This window comes from Chiloscyllium punctatum, chromosome 6, assembly GCF_047496795.1.
Source record: "Chiloscyllium punctatum isolate Juve2018m chromosome 6, sChiPun1.3, whole genome shotgun sequence".
NCBI lineage: Eukaryota > Metazoa > Chordata > Chondrichthyes > Orectolobiformes > Hemiscylliidae > Chiloscyllium > Chiloscyllium punctatum.
In genome coordinates this window covers 71748606-71768944 of record NC_092744.1, presented here as the reverse complement: position 1 = coordinate 71768944, position 20339 = coordinate 71748606, and the positions used below count along the sequence as shown (strand labels likewise).

The following is a 20339-nucleotide window of genomic DNA, read 5'->3' as shown; positions in this document are numbered from 1 at the left end:
AGTGTTGAATTTATCAGATAGCTATTTTGGTAGAAAAGGGGATGGAGTATAATCTGGGGCTTAATGGGCCTTGACACCAGATGGGTAGCTCTGAATCATCTCCCATATGTTCTGGTACAAGCTCATTTTAGGCCTTATAATGTATTCAGCTTGCTGTGTTCAGCTTTGGTCACTGCCCCACAAAAGAACATATGCACAAATTGGAGAAAGTTCAGACAGTATCAACACTGGTGCCAAGTACAAAGGTAGTGAACTTCGAAAATAGGTTTCAGAAGCCTTGCCTTGAAAAAGGATTTGAAAAAGGAGAGGGAGAACCTTATGAGGTTACCTAAAGGGTTAAGTGCTCTGGATAAGCCAGACCCCAAGGCTCACTGTGACTTCAAAGTCAATAAAATAGAACACAAGGTCACAAATCCAAGTCAGTGAAAAGAACATTTAAAATTAACACCACGCAGAAAGTTCTGTTATTTAAAGAGTGGTAAATGTTTGGAGCCATCTATTGGACAGGGGGACAGAAACATCAGGGTGTTTGAACGTCTGTCTAGGTGCTAGAAGGAAGGATGGCTTTCAAATTGCCAAATCGCTCATTTCATCAAAAGAGGAAATAATTATGACAGTGCTCTTTCACACAGATCTGCACATCATAATTTTCAACCGCTCTCTGAAAACTATTTGCTTCTCAGCAGCTTTAATCCCCGTGCTCTTTCTGAACGGATGTTTATGTCTTGCTTGGGTCTTTGTCTGTAATCCCTGATGATGAACATGAAGGGAATTTTCTTCAATATATTGGGAGGGGGTTGAGGTGAAGTGTCATGGGAGCTACATCTTGAGCAAGGAAATCCCCTGTCTCCCTTAGGGTTAAAGTCACCAGATTGAGAACAGATTATCTCCACTTGCATCGGTGGCATTGAGACTGATTCTGTGTCATCCTCACCTCTGGGGTCTGTCTACTTTGGATTGAAGCAAGACTCTTCTAGCTCTGAGCAGCTCACTGAGAGGAGCTCTGCGGATTTTCCATCACCTATGCTGCATTCCCTTTTGCTCCATTGGTTATTGAGATGACCAAACCGAGGTATAATCACCCATGTGGATATAGCATCCTCTAGTGGTGGCCTCTGGTACAACAAGCACTTCCAGCTTGTCTAGTTCTAAGCATTAAAGTTAGATCGCTCAGTGTGAAATTACCTCTTTCCTAACAGGTGCTTATAAAGTGAACAGAAATTGTCCCCATTATAATGCCACTAAGTTCACCTCGTAGCTTTTTTTCAACAAAGTCACTGTCGAGAGATGAGATGAAAATGTCCCAGAATCTACCTCCACAATTGAATTGACAAATCTCAGTCAGAGCAGCAGTTGGACCAGCTCGCCGTGGATTCTTCTGAAGTCAACTGGGTGTGCAGCTCCTGATCCCTATCCAGTAATCCTTCCTGTTGACTGTGTGCATGAGCCTGCTATGAATGGGACTAGGTTCTTGTGTGACTCCCACTTTTTGTTAAGTAGGCTGCAGACTCCTGAGGGGGATGTTTAATCACCAATAGAAACTGAGCAGAATGCAGCGACAGTGTACTACTTCATTTCCTCTTTCACTTCAGTGCTGCAGTGACCTCAAGGCTGTTGAGTTTCCAGGTTTGCTGAAGAGTCCATCCAAATACTAGGGATCTTAGTAGCCCAGTAGGCCCCATGACGGAAGCTAGCTCATTGAAACTAAAGGCAAGATTTACACCCCAAAATCCCCAATGTTTGGGCAGAAACAAAGATGGACAGGTACATAATTTTGCAGCTAGGAGAAAGTGATGACTGCAGGTGCTGCAGATGAAAGCTTATGCCCAAAACGTTGATTCTCCTGCTCCTCGGATGCTACCTGACCTGCTGTACTTTTCCGGCACCACACTTTTTGACATAAATTTGCACTATTGGCCGGTATGTGGTTTATTAGTGCCCAATAAAAACTATTGAAAATGCAGTGGGATAGTTTGCTGAGAGAAAATGGTTGTTTTTGTACCTCTCGAGTATTAAATCCATGGATTTGGTCATGAGTAGCTTCCTTTTTTTTTGGTTTAAAGTATACAGTCAAGCAGTTCAATTTGCCACACCATTGTGAAATTATTTAACAGTTCACAGGGCAATTCCACACTTTTCCTAGGTTAATTATATGGATTTGTTTTAATATTGAGCATACTGCCAGAAAAAAAAACATCCATAGTTTAAAAAGTAGAGGCATAGAATCTAAGTGCAAGGAGATTTTATTTGGCCTTTACAAATCACTTAGAGCCTCAGCTGGAGTACTGTGTTCAATCCTGGGTACCACACTGCAGTTCTTGGAGATGATGTAGAGGACACTAGCTGGAGTGATACAGACTGAAGTTAGTTCTACTCAAAGAAAAGGTGATGAGAAATTGAGTAGCAGTGTTCCAAACTGTGAAAGGTTTTGCCTGAGGTTCGATGAACAGGGGGTGATAGATTGAAGGTAGTTGACAGAAGAAGCAGAAAGGAAATAAGACTGTTTCTATGCAGCCAGTTGTTCTGATCTGCAGTGGGCTGCTAGAAGGTGTTGTGGAAGCCAATTTAATGATGCCTTTCAATGTAAATTGGATAAATGGTGGGGCAGTAGAGAGTGACAGGACAAAGGGGCGTAATGCTAATTGATTGGCTGATTGAAAAGATGTAGTGCAGGTACAATGGGTTGGACAACCTATACTTAAGATTCAATAATTTTAAATTAGTTTCACATGATTGTAATTTCTGCTTTAAAGATGTGCTAACTCAGTTTGAAGGATCATTCAAAGTGTTGCACGTGGGTTGTCTCTGAAGTGATGTTACTGTCATGTTTGCAGCTACAACAGTCATCGTAGCACAGCAAGATCCCATAAACTATTTGCACATTTGTATTCGTGGCACTGGTTGAGAAGGGAATGTTGTTCTGGATTCTTCTTCCTCATTAGATTAATCCCATATTATCTTTGCGATTCCTAAGCTGGCAGAGGGCACCTTGCTTGAACATGATATCCAACCAAGTCATGCTTTCCCTGTAACATTTTCTACCAGTCTCAAACAATATCACCTAAAACAGATAGATGACCAACACTGGTGATATTGTGTGGGTTCTTGATGTATCCAAAATGGCTGCTGCAGTTTCACCAGCAAAGTGTGGTATGTCCAAACAATAGTTGGATTTGAGCTGAAGTCACATGTTGGCCAGACCAGCTAAGGATAGTCGTTTCTTCCCTAAAGGGCAAAAGTGAATCATATGGGTTTTTCCCACTAGTCCACCCAGTTTGGTATCCTAACCAATAAATTAGCCTCTCCATGTACTTGTTCTTGGACTTTCCAAATGTAGGTGATTTCCCCCAGTGTAAATGACCACATATGGATATTTTCTTCTTCTAATCTTGTGGCACAAAGGCCATTTTTGTGGTAATGTCTACTTGTTTACCCCAAAGATTTCCACAATGGGGAGGCATAAATGTAGATAATCACCAATAAATTCAGTAGGAACTTCAAGGGGAACATCTTTACTATGAGTGATTAGAATGTGCAGTTTAATGCCACAGCAGAAGTTGAGGAGAATAGTATAGAGGTATTGAAAAGGGATATGACTGGGAAAGGACAACTCAATCAGAGGTATGACATAGTAACATGATTCTAATTGTTGAGTTGTCAGGTTGGAAAGTGTCATGGCAAAACTGGGTGAGGGAAGATCAAAAGGAATATATTTGCATTTATAATAGTGTAGTTGGTAGGGTGATAGGAAACTGTAAAACAATTTGTAGTGGAGGACTGTTTTTATGTGGGTAAAAACAGCAGCCATTTTGTCTCTCATAAATTTTTGCAAACTCATAGAGTCGTAGAGGTCGACAGCATTATGAACAGGCCTTTCAGCCCATTTAGTCTGTGCCGGTCAAAACAAGCATTGATCTATTCTAATCCCATTTTCCAGCACTTAACCTTCTATGCCTTGGCATCACAAGTGAACATCTAAATATATGTTAAATATTATGAGGCTTTCTGACTCTCCAACTCTTATAAGCAGATTCCCATCAGCCTCTGGGTAAAAAAGTGACCTCATGACTGCTCCTTACCTGATATCTGTGCCTCTGATCACTGCTGCCTCCACCAAGGGGAGATGTTCCGAGATGTTCCTTCTTTCAATGAGGCAATTATCAGTTGACGTTTTTCTTTCAGCAACGTTGGTTGAGGAAGGAAATGGCTGGGTCATCAAAAGAACTCCTTATTTTAAGAATATTATGTTTGTTCTGTGTATTTTCCTGTGATTTGTAATGGAATACACAACATTCTGCTTGAGGCAGCAACTTTCCCTTCATTTTGTTTAACTTTGTCTGAACAGTTCAGCAGAGTGGTGTGGAATATTTTGGTTCAAGCTGGCCCATGTGCTTCTTGGATGTTTGCCTTCCCCCCTGAAGATCTGAACTCTCTCTAATAAGATGCAGGGAAACCCCAGTGAGAAACGAACCCAAGCAGTGTCACTGCCAAATGGAATGGGCAGGCAAGGTGTAAAAATGAACCCCCCCATTCACAGGATTGTACATCATATACAAAACACCATCTCAGAGTTGTGTTGGCAGACTATGTCTTCAAAACAATCACAAATTGTTTACGCTGAAGGAAAAAAAGAGTTTTACTCCTATTGCAAGTCTGCAAACCTTCTCAATGGCAGAATCCTAAAAGCTTAACTTAATTTGTGCCTAATTGCTTAATTAAAAGAAAGAGAGGGGTCATATTTTATCAAAAGAATGTTTTTTTAAAAATTTATTTTAAACCTCTGGAAGCTGTCATAATTATTATATGTTTTTAAATGGAAACCCCACTGTGTCTTGCCCAGTGCTGTCAGGTTTGCCAAGTTTTGTTGTCCCTAAGTTTTGGAAAACAAAAGAAATTGATTTCAGATTTTTATTTTCTGGAGCAGCTTGTCATGTTTTCTCCTGAGGTGCCAACCCTCAGGACCTGAAACTGCGATTTTCAAAAAAAATCCCTACAGCCATTCCCTGTCAGTATGAGCAGCAACAGCGAGTGCGGCAGAGAGGGATCCAGACCACAGTGAGCACAGAGTTTAGTCCTGCTACCTGGCATTGCATTAAACCAACTGTTGGAGAAACAGTATCAACTCCCTCTTACTAATCGTGTGTGTTTGTGTGTGGGTGGGTGTGTGTGGGTGTTCACGCACACAGTCCTGATTTCTGATGTTGCTTGACCTACTGTGTTGTTTCCAGCATCACATATTATCAACACAGGGTAATACAGTACAGTAGAGGCTCTTCATCACATTAACTCTGCACTAATGTCACTTTCCAGCATTTGGCACCGTAGCCTTGAATATTATGTCTTTTTGAGTGCTCTTCTATATACTTTTTAAACATTTTGAGGTTTCCTGCCTCTACTACCCTCTCAGACTGTGCATTTCAGTTTTTTTTGTACCTTCTGGGTGAAAACATTTTTCCTCAAATCCACTCTAAATCTCCTGCCCTTCCCCTGAACATTATGTTCACCCTTCAACTAAGGGGAACAGCTGCTTTCTATCCACCGTGTCATGCCCCTCATAATCTTATAATCTGCAATCTGGATCACCCTCAGCCTTCTCTGCTCCAAAGAAAACAACCTGAGCCCGTCCTGCCTCCTTTCATAGCAAAGATGTTTCATCCCTGGCAACATCCTGGTGAATCTCTCCTGCACTCCCTCCAGTGCAGTCGCACTTTTCCCATAGTGAACTCTTCCCAGAACAGCTCATAGTACTCCAGCTGTGGCCTAACAAAACTCCTGTACAGCTCCAACATAATCTCCCTGCTCTTATAAGCTATGACACGTCATAACAAATATGTTTTTAAATGGAAACTCCACTGGATAAAGACAAGTGTCCCTATGTGCTTGTGTCTATGCATTTTTGATGACTTGATGTGCACACTGGTGTCAAGTGAAGAAACTGTGTCTATGTGCCTCTTGAAAATGGTTTCTGGAATGAAATATAACTGACCTTTGCAGAATAGTTATTGCTGTGCAATATTGGAGTCAATACGCTCAGGAATGGAGAAGATAATATCCTTCTTGAGAAAGATAATGAACTTTTCTCCACAAGCAGAAGTTTACCTACATGTCATCTGATGGTGCCACAGGAAACTATTATATCTTCAAGATGAAATGTTCTGAAGGATTCATATTTGATTCAATATGTTTTAATACTGATTCTCTCTGGCCAGCTGCTGCCAGACCTACTGAAATTTTCCAGCACTTGTTTTTATTACAACATCATTCAATATTGATTCAGCAGCCAGTTATATTCACCCCAGTCACATACTGACTCTTCACTGTGTTGAGGCTGTTAATAATCTCAAGTAACCACCTCTGCATTGCATCTCGGCAGAGTAACTCTGATGCTGTACAAGTGATTTTACAAGCATGCTTTTAATGGAGGGGGGGGAAGCTTTGTGAAAGGAACATTTTGAAAGGACAGATTGTCATAGAGTCAAACAGCATGGAAATAGATCTTTTGGTGTCTGGTGGGAATTTAAGCTTGCCTGAAGATCAAACAAAATACATCCTCGCATTCACTTGCTTTCCCTCATTCTTTCTACATCCTATCTACCTCCTCCCCTTAATTCCACTCTCTCCTCCATCACAGCTCTCATTTACAAACACCATTTTTTCCATCATTGACTCCATTGACACTCCTACCTATACTGGATTAGTGGTGCTAGAAGAGCACAGCAGTTCAGGCAGTATCCAACGAGCTGCTGTGCTCTTCCAGCACCACTAATCCAGTATTTGCTTTCCAGCATCTGCAGTCATTGTTTTTACTCCTACCTATACTGCCATTGCTACCTCTATCACCCCCACCCCCACCACCAACATCACCAGTATCTTCTCCACCTCCTGTAATAGAATTGACTCCTCCAATTGCCTACTTAGCTTGCTGGCATTGCTTTGCCATGGTATTAAAACATTTTAGGAAGTGATATTCTGAACCTCCTGAGGCACGTTCACTGACTCGCTTCATCCACAGAAGTTCTTTTATTCCATGTTTGGCTCTGGAAGTACTCCTATTGTATAAAGACCTATAAAGCTGTTGCATTGACAGTATCAGAGAAAACAAGTATGTTTCACCATGCTGTGAGTGAGAAAAAGACAAAGGCACTGTAAATTGTTTCAAACATAGATTTAACACAAACAAATATGGATACGACACAGAACTAGATTAGTATTTTGAAAAGAAAAATGTCTAGGCTCAAAGGAAAAGAACAGAAAAATGTCTCCAGTTGAAGAGCCATTTTGTGCAATTTTTATGATTGTGTAATTCTACTGGATCAATATATGTACCTTATTTCATGGCCCTCTGGAGTGAACTTAGATTTTCAATCAGAACAAATCACTTCAGTTATGCTCGGAAAATCATAATTCCATCTCAACCATTGCTGAAATCCCTGCAGTGTAAGTTCTGGTCCATCCAACACCTCCGAATGCCAAACATCATGCCATCCCCTTTGCGCATGCTCATGTTTGTAACTGTTTATAACAGTCGATTGTAATTGGCTTTAAACTGACAACAGGTCTGACAGTATGTGTTATTTGTTTGTGAAACCATTGGAAGGTTGCCTGGTGCTACAAATTCAATTAGTTTGTCGTCTTTCATACTTCATGCTTGCGGAAATTCACTCCTAGGAGCACACTGGAGTTAGCATCTGGCAGTTTTCTTAATGATTGCTTGGCATCTATTGTCAAATTGCTATTGAGGAGAATGAAGTGGTGGGCTTCAGACTTTATAATTTATCAATCCATCAGGTTAAAGGCTGGGTGCAGATGGCCCTGCTCCTGGTGTCCCACCTCCGTGACTCCATCATGATTTAATCTCGTGGTCAGCATGTTTACCAATACCTTACCAGTTCGGGAATGAATTTACTTCATATTTGGATTGCGCAAATTTCAATTTTGACCTTTTTAAAACACGTGCATTTAGTCTTCCCAAACTTTCCCTTTTGTCAACTTGCTCTGTTTGTGTCATCACCATGGCTGGACATTGGATCCTGAATCTGGAGATTTGTGTAGGTTTGTGGGGTTGCGGGGTGCGTGGTATGGGTGGAAGGGGAAGGACTTTGCATGATACATCTCTTTTCAAATCTCAAGAGTGTTACTCAGAATAGAAAGATGTGCCGATTTTGCTCAGATCAAGTAAGGTATGAGAAAGTTTGTCTGCGACAGAGCTACCAGCTTCAACTGGCTAAGTTGAATGGCCTGTTCTGTGCTGTAAGTTCTTTGTAACACTGGCATGTTAGGGGGATAGCCGTGCAGATTGATGTAAAATTCACACCGGCTGTCAACAGCTCTTGACACTTGCTTTTTGATTGAAAATAAACATCATTTCTCAATCTTCCTGCTTCATTCCTTTGCCATCTCTCACTTGGTACTTCGGTGTTACAAGATACCCTCTTGCTGCATTTACTGTTAGAGTGTTGATGGAGTGAGCAACACCAACCACACTGCTCAGAAGTCCTGAAGGAGCTTTTTCCTTCAGTTCAGTACCCCCTTTGTTTTCCCATATCACAAGTGGAAGAATTCAGTGCAGGAATAGGCCATTCAGCTCTTTGAGCCTGCTCTGTCATTCAGTAGGACCAGAGCTCATCTGTTTGTGTTTCGAATCCCCTCGATCTCTGACAACCCGAGAATCTCGATGATTAATCTACTTCCTCTTTAAAAATATTCAATGGTCCTCACCTGCACTTTCTGAGTCAGAAAGTTCCAAAGTCACACAACCTCTGAGAGAAAAAAATCTTTCTCAACTCCATCATACAAGAGTGACCCTAATTTCAAGACAGTTCTAGACTGCCAGCAACAGTAAACATCCTTTCCACACCATCCTGTGAACACTATTCATTATCTTATAAATGCAAAATGCTGTGTCTCTCTTCTTCAGAAAAGTCGAAACAGACCTGAAACATTAACTCTGTTTCTCTCTCCGCAGATGCATTCAGGCCTGCTGAGTTTCTCTAGCATTCTGTGTTTGTTTCAGTATCAAATGAGCTTCAGTTAAATCACTCCTCACTGATCTAAACTAAGTGAATACAAGCCCAGCCTATCCAATCATTCCTCCTAAACCAACCCATTCGTTCCCGCATCTTTCAAGTAAATCTCATCTAAACAGCCACCAGTGCAATTGCTACTCTTCCCTAAATAAAGAGAGCAAAACTGCACACTGTATTCATAATGTGGCCTCACCAATGCCCACAACTGGTTCCAGTGCAACTGTCAAAGGTTCATGCCTCCATTGGCAGCACTTCTTTATATCTCAGTTCCAGTTACTTTAGCTGACTGAAGAATCAGGCAGCCTTAATGAAATGCCTTTGCCCACACATCCAATAGCAATCCAAATCTTCATCTTACATCGTTTGAACCAAGTGCCAGTGTATGCTGAAATATCAATGGCTAAATCTTGCCCAGGAGAAATATTTCCCTTCAGTGATAGAAGATGCCTGTTGCGCAACAGACCCAAACTGACTCTGACGTTTTCCAATGCAATTGTGTCATGGTGGCATCTCTTGTGATTGTCATACCTTGGGCTAACTCGGAGTCTCTTGCATTCTTGCTATCTGGTAAAATGAGTTGTCACAGAGCCACGATACTGACTAAATATTTACTTAATTTTCAATTTATAAGCAGGAAAGAACCACAGTGTGTCCAGTGGAATTAAGTTACTTCTGCATGTTGGAAAAAAATGTTGAATGTTCATACTAGTTAATTCATGTGCTGTGAAGTGGGCAGATTATATCTGTCCCACTAGCACGCCTAACACACTGGCCTTTTGTAAGACAGTAATGAGGTAAACTACATTCATGCAGTACTCTTGACAGATAATGAATCGTGCATTATTTATGTAATCACTTTGGCTTTCATTTCAATTTATTCTGGGATAGGCCACAATCAGCTTAATTTTCAGCTCTATTTTTCTTTTAAAATCCTGCCTGTAGGCTTTGACTTTGCAGCATGTGTGTTTTCACGGATAAAAGCGGCGGCTCAAATTGCTGGCAATTCCTTCTGAAATCAGGCCCTCATTACCGAATGTTTGCCTAGATTAAGAGCCGCAGAGGAACAGGAGGCAATCGCTGCTGGAATTTGCACATTTTCTGGATTCTTTGATGGAACTGATTTGAGTTTTGAGCCCTGATGTGAGACATCAACACAGCAACTTGTTACTCAGGGCAGAGGCAGTGCTATCCATCTCCCTTTATGAATTAGTTCAATGATGTCCAATACTGTGGAAGGGAATGTTTTTGTTCTGTGGGCATTCTGACATTTTGGTCTTATGGATTTATTGAAATTTTTGTCATTGCTGTATTACCCCATTTTGCTACCTGTTAGAATAAATTGTGCCCAATTTTCCTGACCGTTGACAATAGGAAGGGAAATTGGACAGGGCATATAATGAATGGCCAGTCTGATATCACTCACTTAAACCCCCCCCACCCCCCCATTTACTTTAAACTAGTCTGAGATTGTATGACGATGAGTTGCTGTTATGTGTAAAGCTTTGTTGTTATAGAAAAAAATTCCCATTATACATACAAAGTTAAAATGTTTAATTTAAGCAACTGAATTCACCAAGTGAGTTTTTTTTTGTGCTGTCTGAAAGTTTGAATTCTACCAAGTCTTGACAGAATTTCCCAACCTGCTGCCTCAGCAATGTGGTTATTCAATCAGGATGCCATTTCTCTTTTCTTGATCCTTTACAACACAATGGGACAAACTCTGCACATAGGATTTCACCACAACCAATCTACCTTATTAATAGGAAAGGAATAAAAGAACAGTTACATGATTCAAAGTGATTAATACATGACAAAGATGAATAATGCATTAGCTTACAATAGTACAGACCTTGAGAATCAGTGAGGAAAGGCTTTTTGTCAAAACTTTCAATTTTGTATTCATCATGATATTCACAAGATACCAATGTAAAGAGGAACAACATTCTACACTGTATGAGGAGAAAGCACTGTAAATTGACTCTCATTGGAAGGGATATTACTGTAGACAATTAACTGTCAGTTATCATCTAACTGGTGCATTCTCCATGAAAACTCACTTACTAACCAATTGGCAATCTCCTGTCAAACAGTCATGCATGGATGGGTGCAGCTCCAACAACACTCAAGAAGCTTGACGCCATCCATGACAAAGCCGCCCGCTTGATTGGCATTACATCCACAAGCATCCACTCCCTCCAGCACTGACGCTCAGTAGCAGCAGTGTGTACTATCTAAAAGATGCACTGTTGAAATTCACCAAATGCATGACCACAGCCATTGAGATAGACAAGGGCAGCAGATACTTGGAACACCACCATATATATGAATAGGAAGGGTTTGGAGGGATATGGGCCAAGTGCTGGCGAATGGAATGAGATTAGGTTAGGGCACCTAGTCGACATGGACGAGTTGGACTGAGGGGGTCTGTTTCCATGCTGTACATCTCTATGATTCTATGACCACCACCTGCAAGCTCCCCTCCAAGCCACTCACCACCATCCTGACTTGGAACTATATTGCCGTTCCTTCACTGTTGCTGGGTCAAAATCCTGGAATTCCCTTCCTAATGGCATTGTGGATTTCAGCAGATCAAGAAGCTCATCGCCACCTTCTGAAGGGCAACTAGGGATGGGCAATAAATGCTGGCTAGCTAGTGATGCTCACATCCCAAATGGATTTTAAAAAACGCAGTTCCCTTTTGTATTGGCATTCTTATAAGTATCTAGTTGAGTGCAAGATAAAAAGCTTTGACAAAATGTGTTTTTTATTCAGCAATACTTGATTATTATATAATTGATAGGGCTGCAACAGAAATTTTAACTTCTAAATTTTAAATGTTTAAGTAAGATAGATAATGTTGTCTGCGGTATTATCTGGTTGATGAGGAGACTGAAATGTATTTATTTTCTCTTTTGCAGGAAATTCTATTACATCACAATGTTACGAGATCCTGTCTCACGCTACCTTAGTGAATGGAGGCATGTCCAACGAGGGGCTACGTGGAAGACCTCACTGCACATGTGTGATGGGAGGACACCAACGCCTGAGGAGCTGCCACCTTGCTACGAGGGCAACGATTGGTCAGGCTGCACACTTCAACAGTTCATGGACTGCCCATTTAACCTGGCTAACAACCGGCAGGTGAGAATGCTTGCAGATCTCAGCCTGGTGGGCTGCTACAACATGTCCTTCATTCCTGAGAAAAAGAGAGCCCAGATGCTTTTGGAAAGCGCCAAGAAGAACCTCAAAGATATGGCTTTCTTTGGTTTGACTGAATTCCAAAGGAAAACACAATACTTGTTTGAGCGGACTTTTAACTTACAGTTCATTAAGCCCTTCATACAGTTCAACAGTACTCGCGCATCGGGTGTGGAGACCGATAATGAGACGATCCACAGGATTGAGGAACTTAACGACCTAGACGTGCAGCTGTATGACTATGCAAAAGACCTTTTCCAACAGCGGTTCCAGTACAAGAGGCAACTAGAAAGAATGGAGCGACGGATACGAAATCAGAAGGAGCAGCAACAACAGAAGATCCCCGAGGAACTGCCCAAAGAGGAAATGGAAGAACAGGGACGCATACCCACAGAGGATTACATGAGCCATATTGAGAAATGGTAGCCGTGGTGGACTACCACGTATCTCATGTTCTGAAAATAATGATGAATGAACTTTTGGTCTTCTAGATCGTAATGGATCTCGGAGGTTGAAAGAGTTTTTTTTAATGTCTGTAATTTTAAAAAAGAATCTGTAAAACAGAGATGTTTGCTTCAGGGCAGTATGGGTCTTTCTAGACCACCCAGGTGCACAAGGGATCTGGACGCAGAACTAAGCCAGGATACTACAGCTGGCCAACCATGTGATGTAAAATCATGATTTTGTGACCCGGCACAGTTGATGTCTGTGGAGCTATTAGCAGTGGATAATGAAATTTTCAACACCATTTATGGCACCTGGATACACATCCTGCAATGAGAAATGGATGTGTTTGAATTAGCTCAGTGACTGGTGCCATTTAATTCTCAACATGAATATGCAGTGTGTTCGTTTTTGGATGGTTTAATGGATTTTGAAAATTTTAAAATTCAGGTTTGAAATTTTGTACAGCCACTGGCCAATTGAACCACTGAGTAAAAGCATTCCCAATCTAGTCCAATTCCAGTCATTCCCACTCGAGGCTAATCCAATCATTTTATTCTCTTCCTTTTGCTTTCCTGAAGGACTTGACCTCCTTTCCTAGTGTAGGGTTCCATACAGTATCTCCTCCAGTATCTTGTCCGAATGATCGTTACTCAAGGATGATCCTTGATGTGAAAGCAGGCGGATTATCTAACTGCGGAGGGGACATATTAGCCAACCCTGATCCAGTCCTCAGCCAATACCTGCATTGCCATCTCTGTATATTAAGCAAGAATGGGAAACCTGCCCATTTCTTTTCCCCTTCCTTAAACCTGAGGTGAAGGGGCCAATTATAGGGCCCAATCTGCTGCCTTAGGTGAGCTCGCCAAACTCAGCACTGTCTAGGGTTGGAACCTTTGGACCTTCTTGATGTGCATGGCTTAGAGGTGCTGACAACATCCCTGAGCCAAGTTCAATTCTCAGTGGTCAAAATAAAAGCTCTGTGTTTATAATTAATACCATGTTGCAATTGTACACATACTCATCTCATCTGAGCCTGTTGTTCCTAATACTTAGTGTGTTGAGCCAATTTGTATGGAAAGTTTAACAACGATTGTTTGTTTTCTCAGTCACCTCAATTCTACACAGGATTGGGAATCCCCTTGATATTCATTTTGATTGTTCTGAATTTTTTTAAAAATTGAATATTATACCTGCACACCTGTAACTTTCTCAGCCATTATGTGATAGTTCAGATAGGTCCTATCAGCAAGGCAAAAAAGATTATTTGTAGGATCATGAATCTTTTCATTATGTTATTCAGTATCATGTTGTAGCCATCCATTTCATGTTGTTTATGCCAGGCTGAAAGCATTTTGAATTGTGTAACATTTCCTAAAACACAGTCGACAACCTCATGGTACATCTTTGTGAGCACCAGACAATTTTAGATTAATTTGAAATCTTGTGCTGACTATCTTATTCTCTAACCCCAATCTAATGGCATTTTGTTGTAGATCCTGGGAAGGTGAACTGGTACACTATCCGACTAGAACATCAAAATCTCTTTCTCAGCCAGGACCTTCACTTGACCATTCTCAAACTTGACACCTTAAAATCTGGCATTCTGCGTCACAAAATGAAAATACCAATCATACTTGTTTCAGAATCCAAGACCAGATCTGACTGATTGCAGAAAATTGAGGAATGTAATCTTTGTTAAGCTAACTATTTTACTTATGATAAAGCCATAACACATTTTATAGTTGTACCATCTGAAGGAGTAGTCATCATATTTTCTTCTCCCCCTCGTCTCTTGGGCAACACAAGATCTTGGATAATTTCTGAGAATCAATTTCAATAAAGATCACCCAAATTGAAAGAGGTGAATAAGCTTATTTTGCTGTCTGCCACTACATCCTCCAAAATATATAATCACAGAGCCTCTCAAACAGTATACACCCTTCCTTCCTTTCTTCAGAGAATATTTAAATGAGTCAAAATGAAGTGTGATTACCATCTGTCCCCAAACTGTTATGGCTTCCTTTGGTCCAAATATGACTGTCATTAGAGATGTAAAATATTCCAAACTTAGATGATAAGTTATTTGTTATTTTCAAGAACCAGTGAATTAATTGAGTAGGTTAATTCTAAGCGATAACAAGTGACAGCCTATTTCTCTCTGGAAATTTCAGATGCAATCAACTTGTCATACGGTCTCCATTTATAAATGCAAAATCTGTGTAATCTGGATAAAAAGAGACTGCTGCCTTTGATTTCATAATTTACCTATGTTCTATTGCCGTTTATGTGAAAAGGCTACACTCATTCTCCTGTACCCCACACCCACCCCACCCCACCCTCAGTCCAGCAATGTTGGACATACAGTATTTAGGAGCTGCTCAGGATTTTGTTTTCTCCGTCATGCTTTTTCAACCACCTCAGCTAATTTCTTTGCCTGGGTGTGCCTGGTTTCAATAGATGCAGTAACGTTTTAGGAGCCAAGCCAGGCTAGTTTATGTTCAAATTGCTGCAAAGCCATATGTGGTGTCTCCCTGGTTACTGCAAATGAAGGAGCCAGTGGCAATTCAGTGCAATTTTATTCCCTCCCGCCACTCCCCCCAGACACCAAATTTGAGCTTTTTAAAGGGATGGTATCTACTTGGTAGCGAATCCTTGGGCAGGCTTTGTTTCTGGAACAGTTTCAGGTTTCATATGTTACTGTTAGATTAAATCAAAGACAAATAACTTTTAGTGGCAGATGCGATTGGTAATGCAGCTGTGTAATTGTACTCCCAACAGACCTGCCAGCTGTCGCTCATCGGGAGTGACGGGCTTTCGTTTCGGGTAAAAATTTTAACATGTTTTGATATATGTCATGGAGAAATAAATGGATAAAATAAATGAATATGTTTAAATGGCTTTGCCGTCTATGTTACTGCTATCAAACATAAATTGCACTCCTAACATTTTCCCCAGTGCTGACAGTTCTCGTCGCTAGTTCTGTCAGTGCAGTCGTTTGTATGTAAATATTTTATAATGACACTTCTTTTTCTTCCAGCTTTTCCTACTTTGCTTGGGGGTCACCACAATGCTGATTGATCACCTTTTCTAACTCCTGTCAGTCACCCATTCCTTTGCTTTTCCCACCACATCTTTCCATCTGGTCTTAGGCCTTCGTCTTCTCCATCTTTCATATCATCATTCCATAATTCACCAAGCCACATAAAATCAGTGAAGTCTTTATTTATGACAGTGTCCTCTTAATCAAAGCTATGGCTTATGTTCCAAAGTACTCTTTATGTCTCCATTCATCTCAGAAGACTTGTCACAAACCTTTGTTAAGAGGTAATGAAATTTTCTCCTTAATAAAACTTCCCTGCCTGACAATAGAATTCTTGCCCAACATAACCATTGTGGTAACAGTATCACCAGATACCACCCTAACGTGAACCAACACTATCCCCCTGCCTTCCCCACCCGTCATCACTTCTCTAGTACCTTCTCCTTTGAACATCTCACATTTTCCACCCTTCTTAACTTTCATTCAAAATGTTTGTCCTGTACACTCTCCCAAGTCTTTTTTTTAAAAGAGTTATCGTACAACTTCGCTGCTTTCCTCCTCGGCCTCTGTTCTGAACAGCTTATCATCCTTCTGTTGTTTTAGCCTTCATCTCAACTCATCATGTTCTCTCTCCTCTGAGTTCACTTTCTACTTATCCTTCATAGATCTCTTCCTCCGTGTAAACTCCCTGACCCATAATTACTGCCATCCACTTGAATTATAATCTCATATCAGGTTTCTAGTCCCATTGTGACAAGTATAACTAATGTTATCTCTGATCACTTCCTTGTATCACTCTACACCCACACCCCCTTTCCACACTGTTATGATCCGATCTGATGTTATTATAGGACAAGTCATATCCTAGACTGAAATCTTGTTTTGACATGTCATATTTTGTTTTTTGTACTCTTCCACTGAAACACAAGTGCTGCAGAAGGTAATTAAACAAAAGGAAAGAATATTTGCATATAACACAAGATTATGATTTGAAACTCATGGTAAAATCCCATTAATCCTAACAGCAGTCCTTTGTAGTATGCATACCAGAGATAAAATTTCCTTCTCTATCAAGCAACAGATGCATTAATTCCTGATCTAGAGAATCTGATAGCCTCTTTCTTAAGCCTCTCGAAAGCTAGACACAGGTTCTGACAGGTTCATATAATGTCTTCAGCATGTTAACCAAACACTTCTGGTCTGGAACGTCGTACCTTGAGGTAATCAATTTCTTTACAATGTTAAACAACCTATTATTTAAGAGCAACTGTTTTACTTATCCAAATACAATCAAGACCTTTGCAAACTTTCAAACTGAAACCCAGAAGTATTTCTCAAAACTAAAGGTGTTATCCTGAATCAAAAGAAAAAGAAATCAGTTTCTGACCTTCTAGACTGAAACCATGTACTTTATTTGCTCCTAAATTCTCTCAATAGAAACAAATAATCATGACAAACCATGAATTATTTCTCTAATACTGTGTTTTAAGAGAAATCATTGAACACCACAGCTACAGAAATACTCAAATGTTTCAATAAACCCCTTCAGACAGACAGACCAAAACCCAGATGCCACGATGTCAAATCCAACTCGAAAATAAATGATATTAAAATATGTAAATCTCACACCTTCCTTCACAAGTTCCAAATTTGTATCTATCTGTCGCTAGAAAACAAACTATTCCCCATATCACTTATAACCACCCTTTCAAAATGCCAGATTTCTAACTTTTTGCCCTTAGTTCACCATATTTCAGCAGGTACTGAATTGCTTAATTGCTCTCTTGCCTCTGCCTTTGATGTGACTACTGTCCAATAAAACCATTGCTCTCTATTCTTGGTCACAAGCTCTGGTAAAGCCAGTAACCCCTCTCTTACGTACAAGGGACACAGGCTTGCTAAGATACGGCACACCTGAACTGCATGAAATAATATTGGGTCCTGCTGTCATCTGCCAAAGCTGCTAACTACTCCAGAAACATCCTGGAATGTAAAGAAAACTCCTGCTTCGTTTCTCCCGGAAATAGTTTTCTTCACCCTTGTCTCCTTCACCCTAACCTCCAACAATAAATGCAACGACTGTTGTGGCTAAAATTGAGGCCATCTAATCAACTGCCTCTTGCATGTCTCTTCCTTCTGCTAGCCCATGGGTAAAACATCAAGTAAAGTTTCTCTGTGCCTCAGCCTGAACTCTCTTCATTCTTTCCAGTGTCCTTTCCAAGCTTATCTTGTCCATGAAATCCACTTTCTGCTGCAGTGCTTACCAAGTGCTTTCACTGTGACCTCAATTTCGAGTTTGAAAATTGTCACAGCCCTTCAGTGAGAACTGAGAGCATGGGGTCTGGAAAGTGGGAGTGTAGCTATTGTAACTTGGTCTGAGCTGCTTGGGAGCCATTACTAGCTTGGCTCTCGTGACCCTAAAATTTGAACCCACCATTCCTGAGGGGCTGATCCTGGTCTGATGTTAGCCCATATTGTTAATGGTTCTCTCTCTTTAGTTATGTTGTTACCCTCACTGCTTAGCAACCTACTCTTGACTGCAATGTCTTGAATCCCTTCGCTCATGTTTCTACCTCTGCCACAACATCAAAATGTCAAAGTCACAAACTGCACCTTACATCACTGTGACAAACTTTCTGCCTCCTCTGCTACCTTTGACATAATTGACAATTCTCCTCGAATACCTCTTCATTGTCATCCTCCTGTTTTCAATTGGTTTGAGGCTTAGCTATTGAATCATAGCCAAAGTATCCATTGCAATGGTTTCCCCTTTTTAAAAATAAGTTCTTAAAATGTGTATCTGATAAACTATTTACTCATTTGATTGACTGTCTCCCTGTATGCGTCCAATCCATTTTATATTTTTATGTATCTGAGTGGTGTCTTGAAATATTTTAAGGGAAAGGTATAATATTACTTCAAGTTGTTGACTACTTGTTTGATAAAAATATTGAAATATTTTCTTCATGTATTTCCTGAAATTCCTATACCGATATTCAGCAAACTATTCGACATTTTGCACACGGGCAGCATGATGGCTCAGTGTTCAGCACTGCTGCCTCACAGCGCCAGGGTCCCAGGTTTGATTCCAGCCCCAGGCGACTGTCTGTGGAGTTTGCACATTCTCACTGTGTTTGTGTGGGTTTCCTCCGGGTATACCGATTTCCTCCCACAGCTCTGTAGGTTAGGTGAATTGGCCATGCTAAATTGTCCATAGTGTTCAGGGATGTGTAGGTTAGGTGCATTAGCCATGGGAAATGTAGGGTTGTAGGTTAAGGGGAAGGATCTGGGGATGCATGCTCTTCAGAGAGTCAGTGTGGACTTGTTGGGCCAAATGGCCTGTTTTCACACTGCAGATTTTCTACTTATATTTCATCTATTTACACTGAATTAGTTAGTTTATTAGACAGTCGCACCTCATTCTGATGAAACCCCACCTTTTGCAGTTCACGCAAACCAATGTAATTTCAGGTATCTTCTCATGACGTGTGATAAATATCATATTCTTAGAAGAAAATGGTCCCTTTCTGTCAAAGCTCTTGTATTCTAGCCCCTTCAAATGAATGTTAACATCACATTTGCCTTCCTAACTGCCATCTGAACCTGCATGTTAACTATAGGTGAATCCTGAACTCTGACTCCAAAGTCCATTTGTTTCTGAAACCTTTCCCACTTAGAAATTTTCTACATCTCTATTCTTCTAAAGTGCATAATCTCACACTTTCCCACAAGTATTCCATCTGCCAATTCTTTGCCCACTCTCCCACCCTTTCCAAGTCCTTCTGCAACCTCCCTGCTTCCTCAAAGTTATTTGACCCTCCACCTATCTTTGTGTCATCTACAAACTTAGCTACAAAGCCCTCAGTTCCTTTGTTCCAATTGTTAATGTATAATGTAAATAAATGTGGTCCCAATGCAGACCTTGGGGAACTCCACGAGTCAGCCTTTGCTATCGAAAAAACCCTTTTATCCTCACACTCTTTCTTCTGCCAATCAGCCAATCCTCTAGTCATGCCAGTATCTTCAACCTAACACAATATGCTCTTATTAGGCAGCCTCCCATGCAGCACCTTATCAAAAGTCTTCTGGAAATCCAAACAGATGATGTCCACTGGCTCTCCTTTGTATAACTTGCTTGTATCTCCTCAAAGAATTCAACCAGATTGTCAGGTTTGATCTCTCTTGACAAAGCCGGGCTGATTCCGCCGTATTTTGCCATGCATGCCCAAGTGCTCTGCAATCTCATCTTTAATAATGGACTCTAAAATCTTACCAATGACCAAGGTCAGACCAACTACCCTATAACTTCTGATCCCTGGGACCCTTTGTGACTCTAGTATTTCCTCAAAGATCAATGCCACTACAATCTCCTCAGCTATCTCCTTCAGAACCTTGGGGTGTAGTCTATCCAGTCCAGGTGATATATCCAACTTCAGATTTCCAGGTTTCTTAGCACCTTCTTCTTAGTGATGGTCACTACACTTGCCCCAGCCTCTGAATCTCTTGAAGTTCTGGTAGGCTACTAGTGACTTCCACCAAGAACGAAGAGCTTGTCATATGAGGAGCAAGTGAGGACTCTGATCTGAAGTTGATGGGATTCAGAAGAATTAGGGGGCTCTCATTGAAAC

The 20339-nt window shown here is 40.8% G+C and overlaps 1 protein-coding gene across 1 annotated transcript in view; it reads left to right on the top strand.

Annotated features, from left to right (window-relative positions):
• Positions 1-15569, top strand: part of LOC140479071 (heparan-sulfate 6-O-sulfotransferase 1-like) — a 264763-nt gene extending 249194 nt beyond the window's left edge. Inside the window, exon 2 of the mRNA XM_072572902.1 lies at positions 11945-15569. Within this exon, the coding sequence (XP_072429003.1) occupies positions 11945-12650 (706 nt within the window). The 3' untranslated portion in view covers positions 12651-15569. The remainder of the gene's footprint in view (positions 1-11944) is intronic.
• Positions 15570-20339: the final 4770 nt, after the last annotated feature.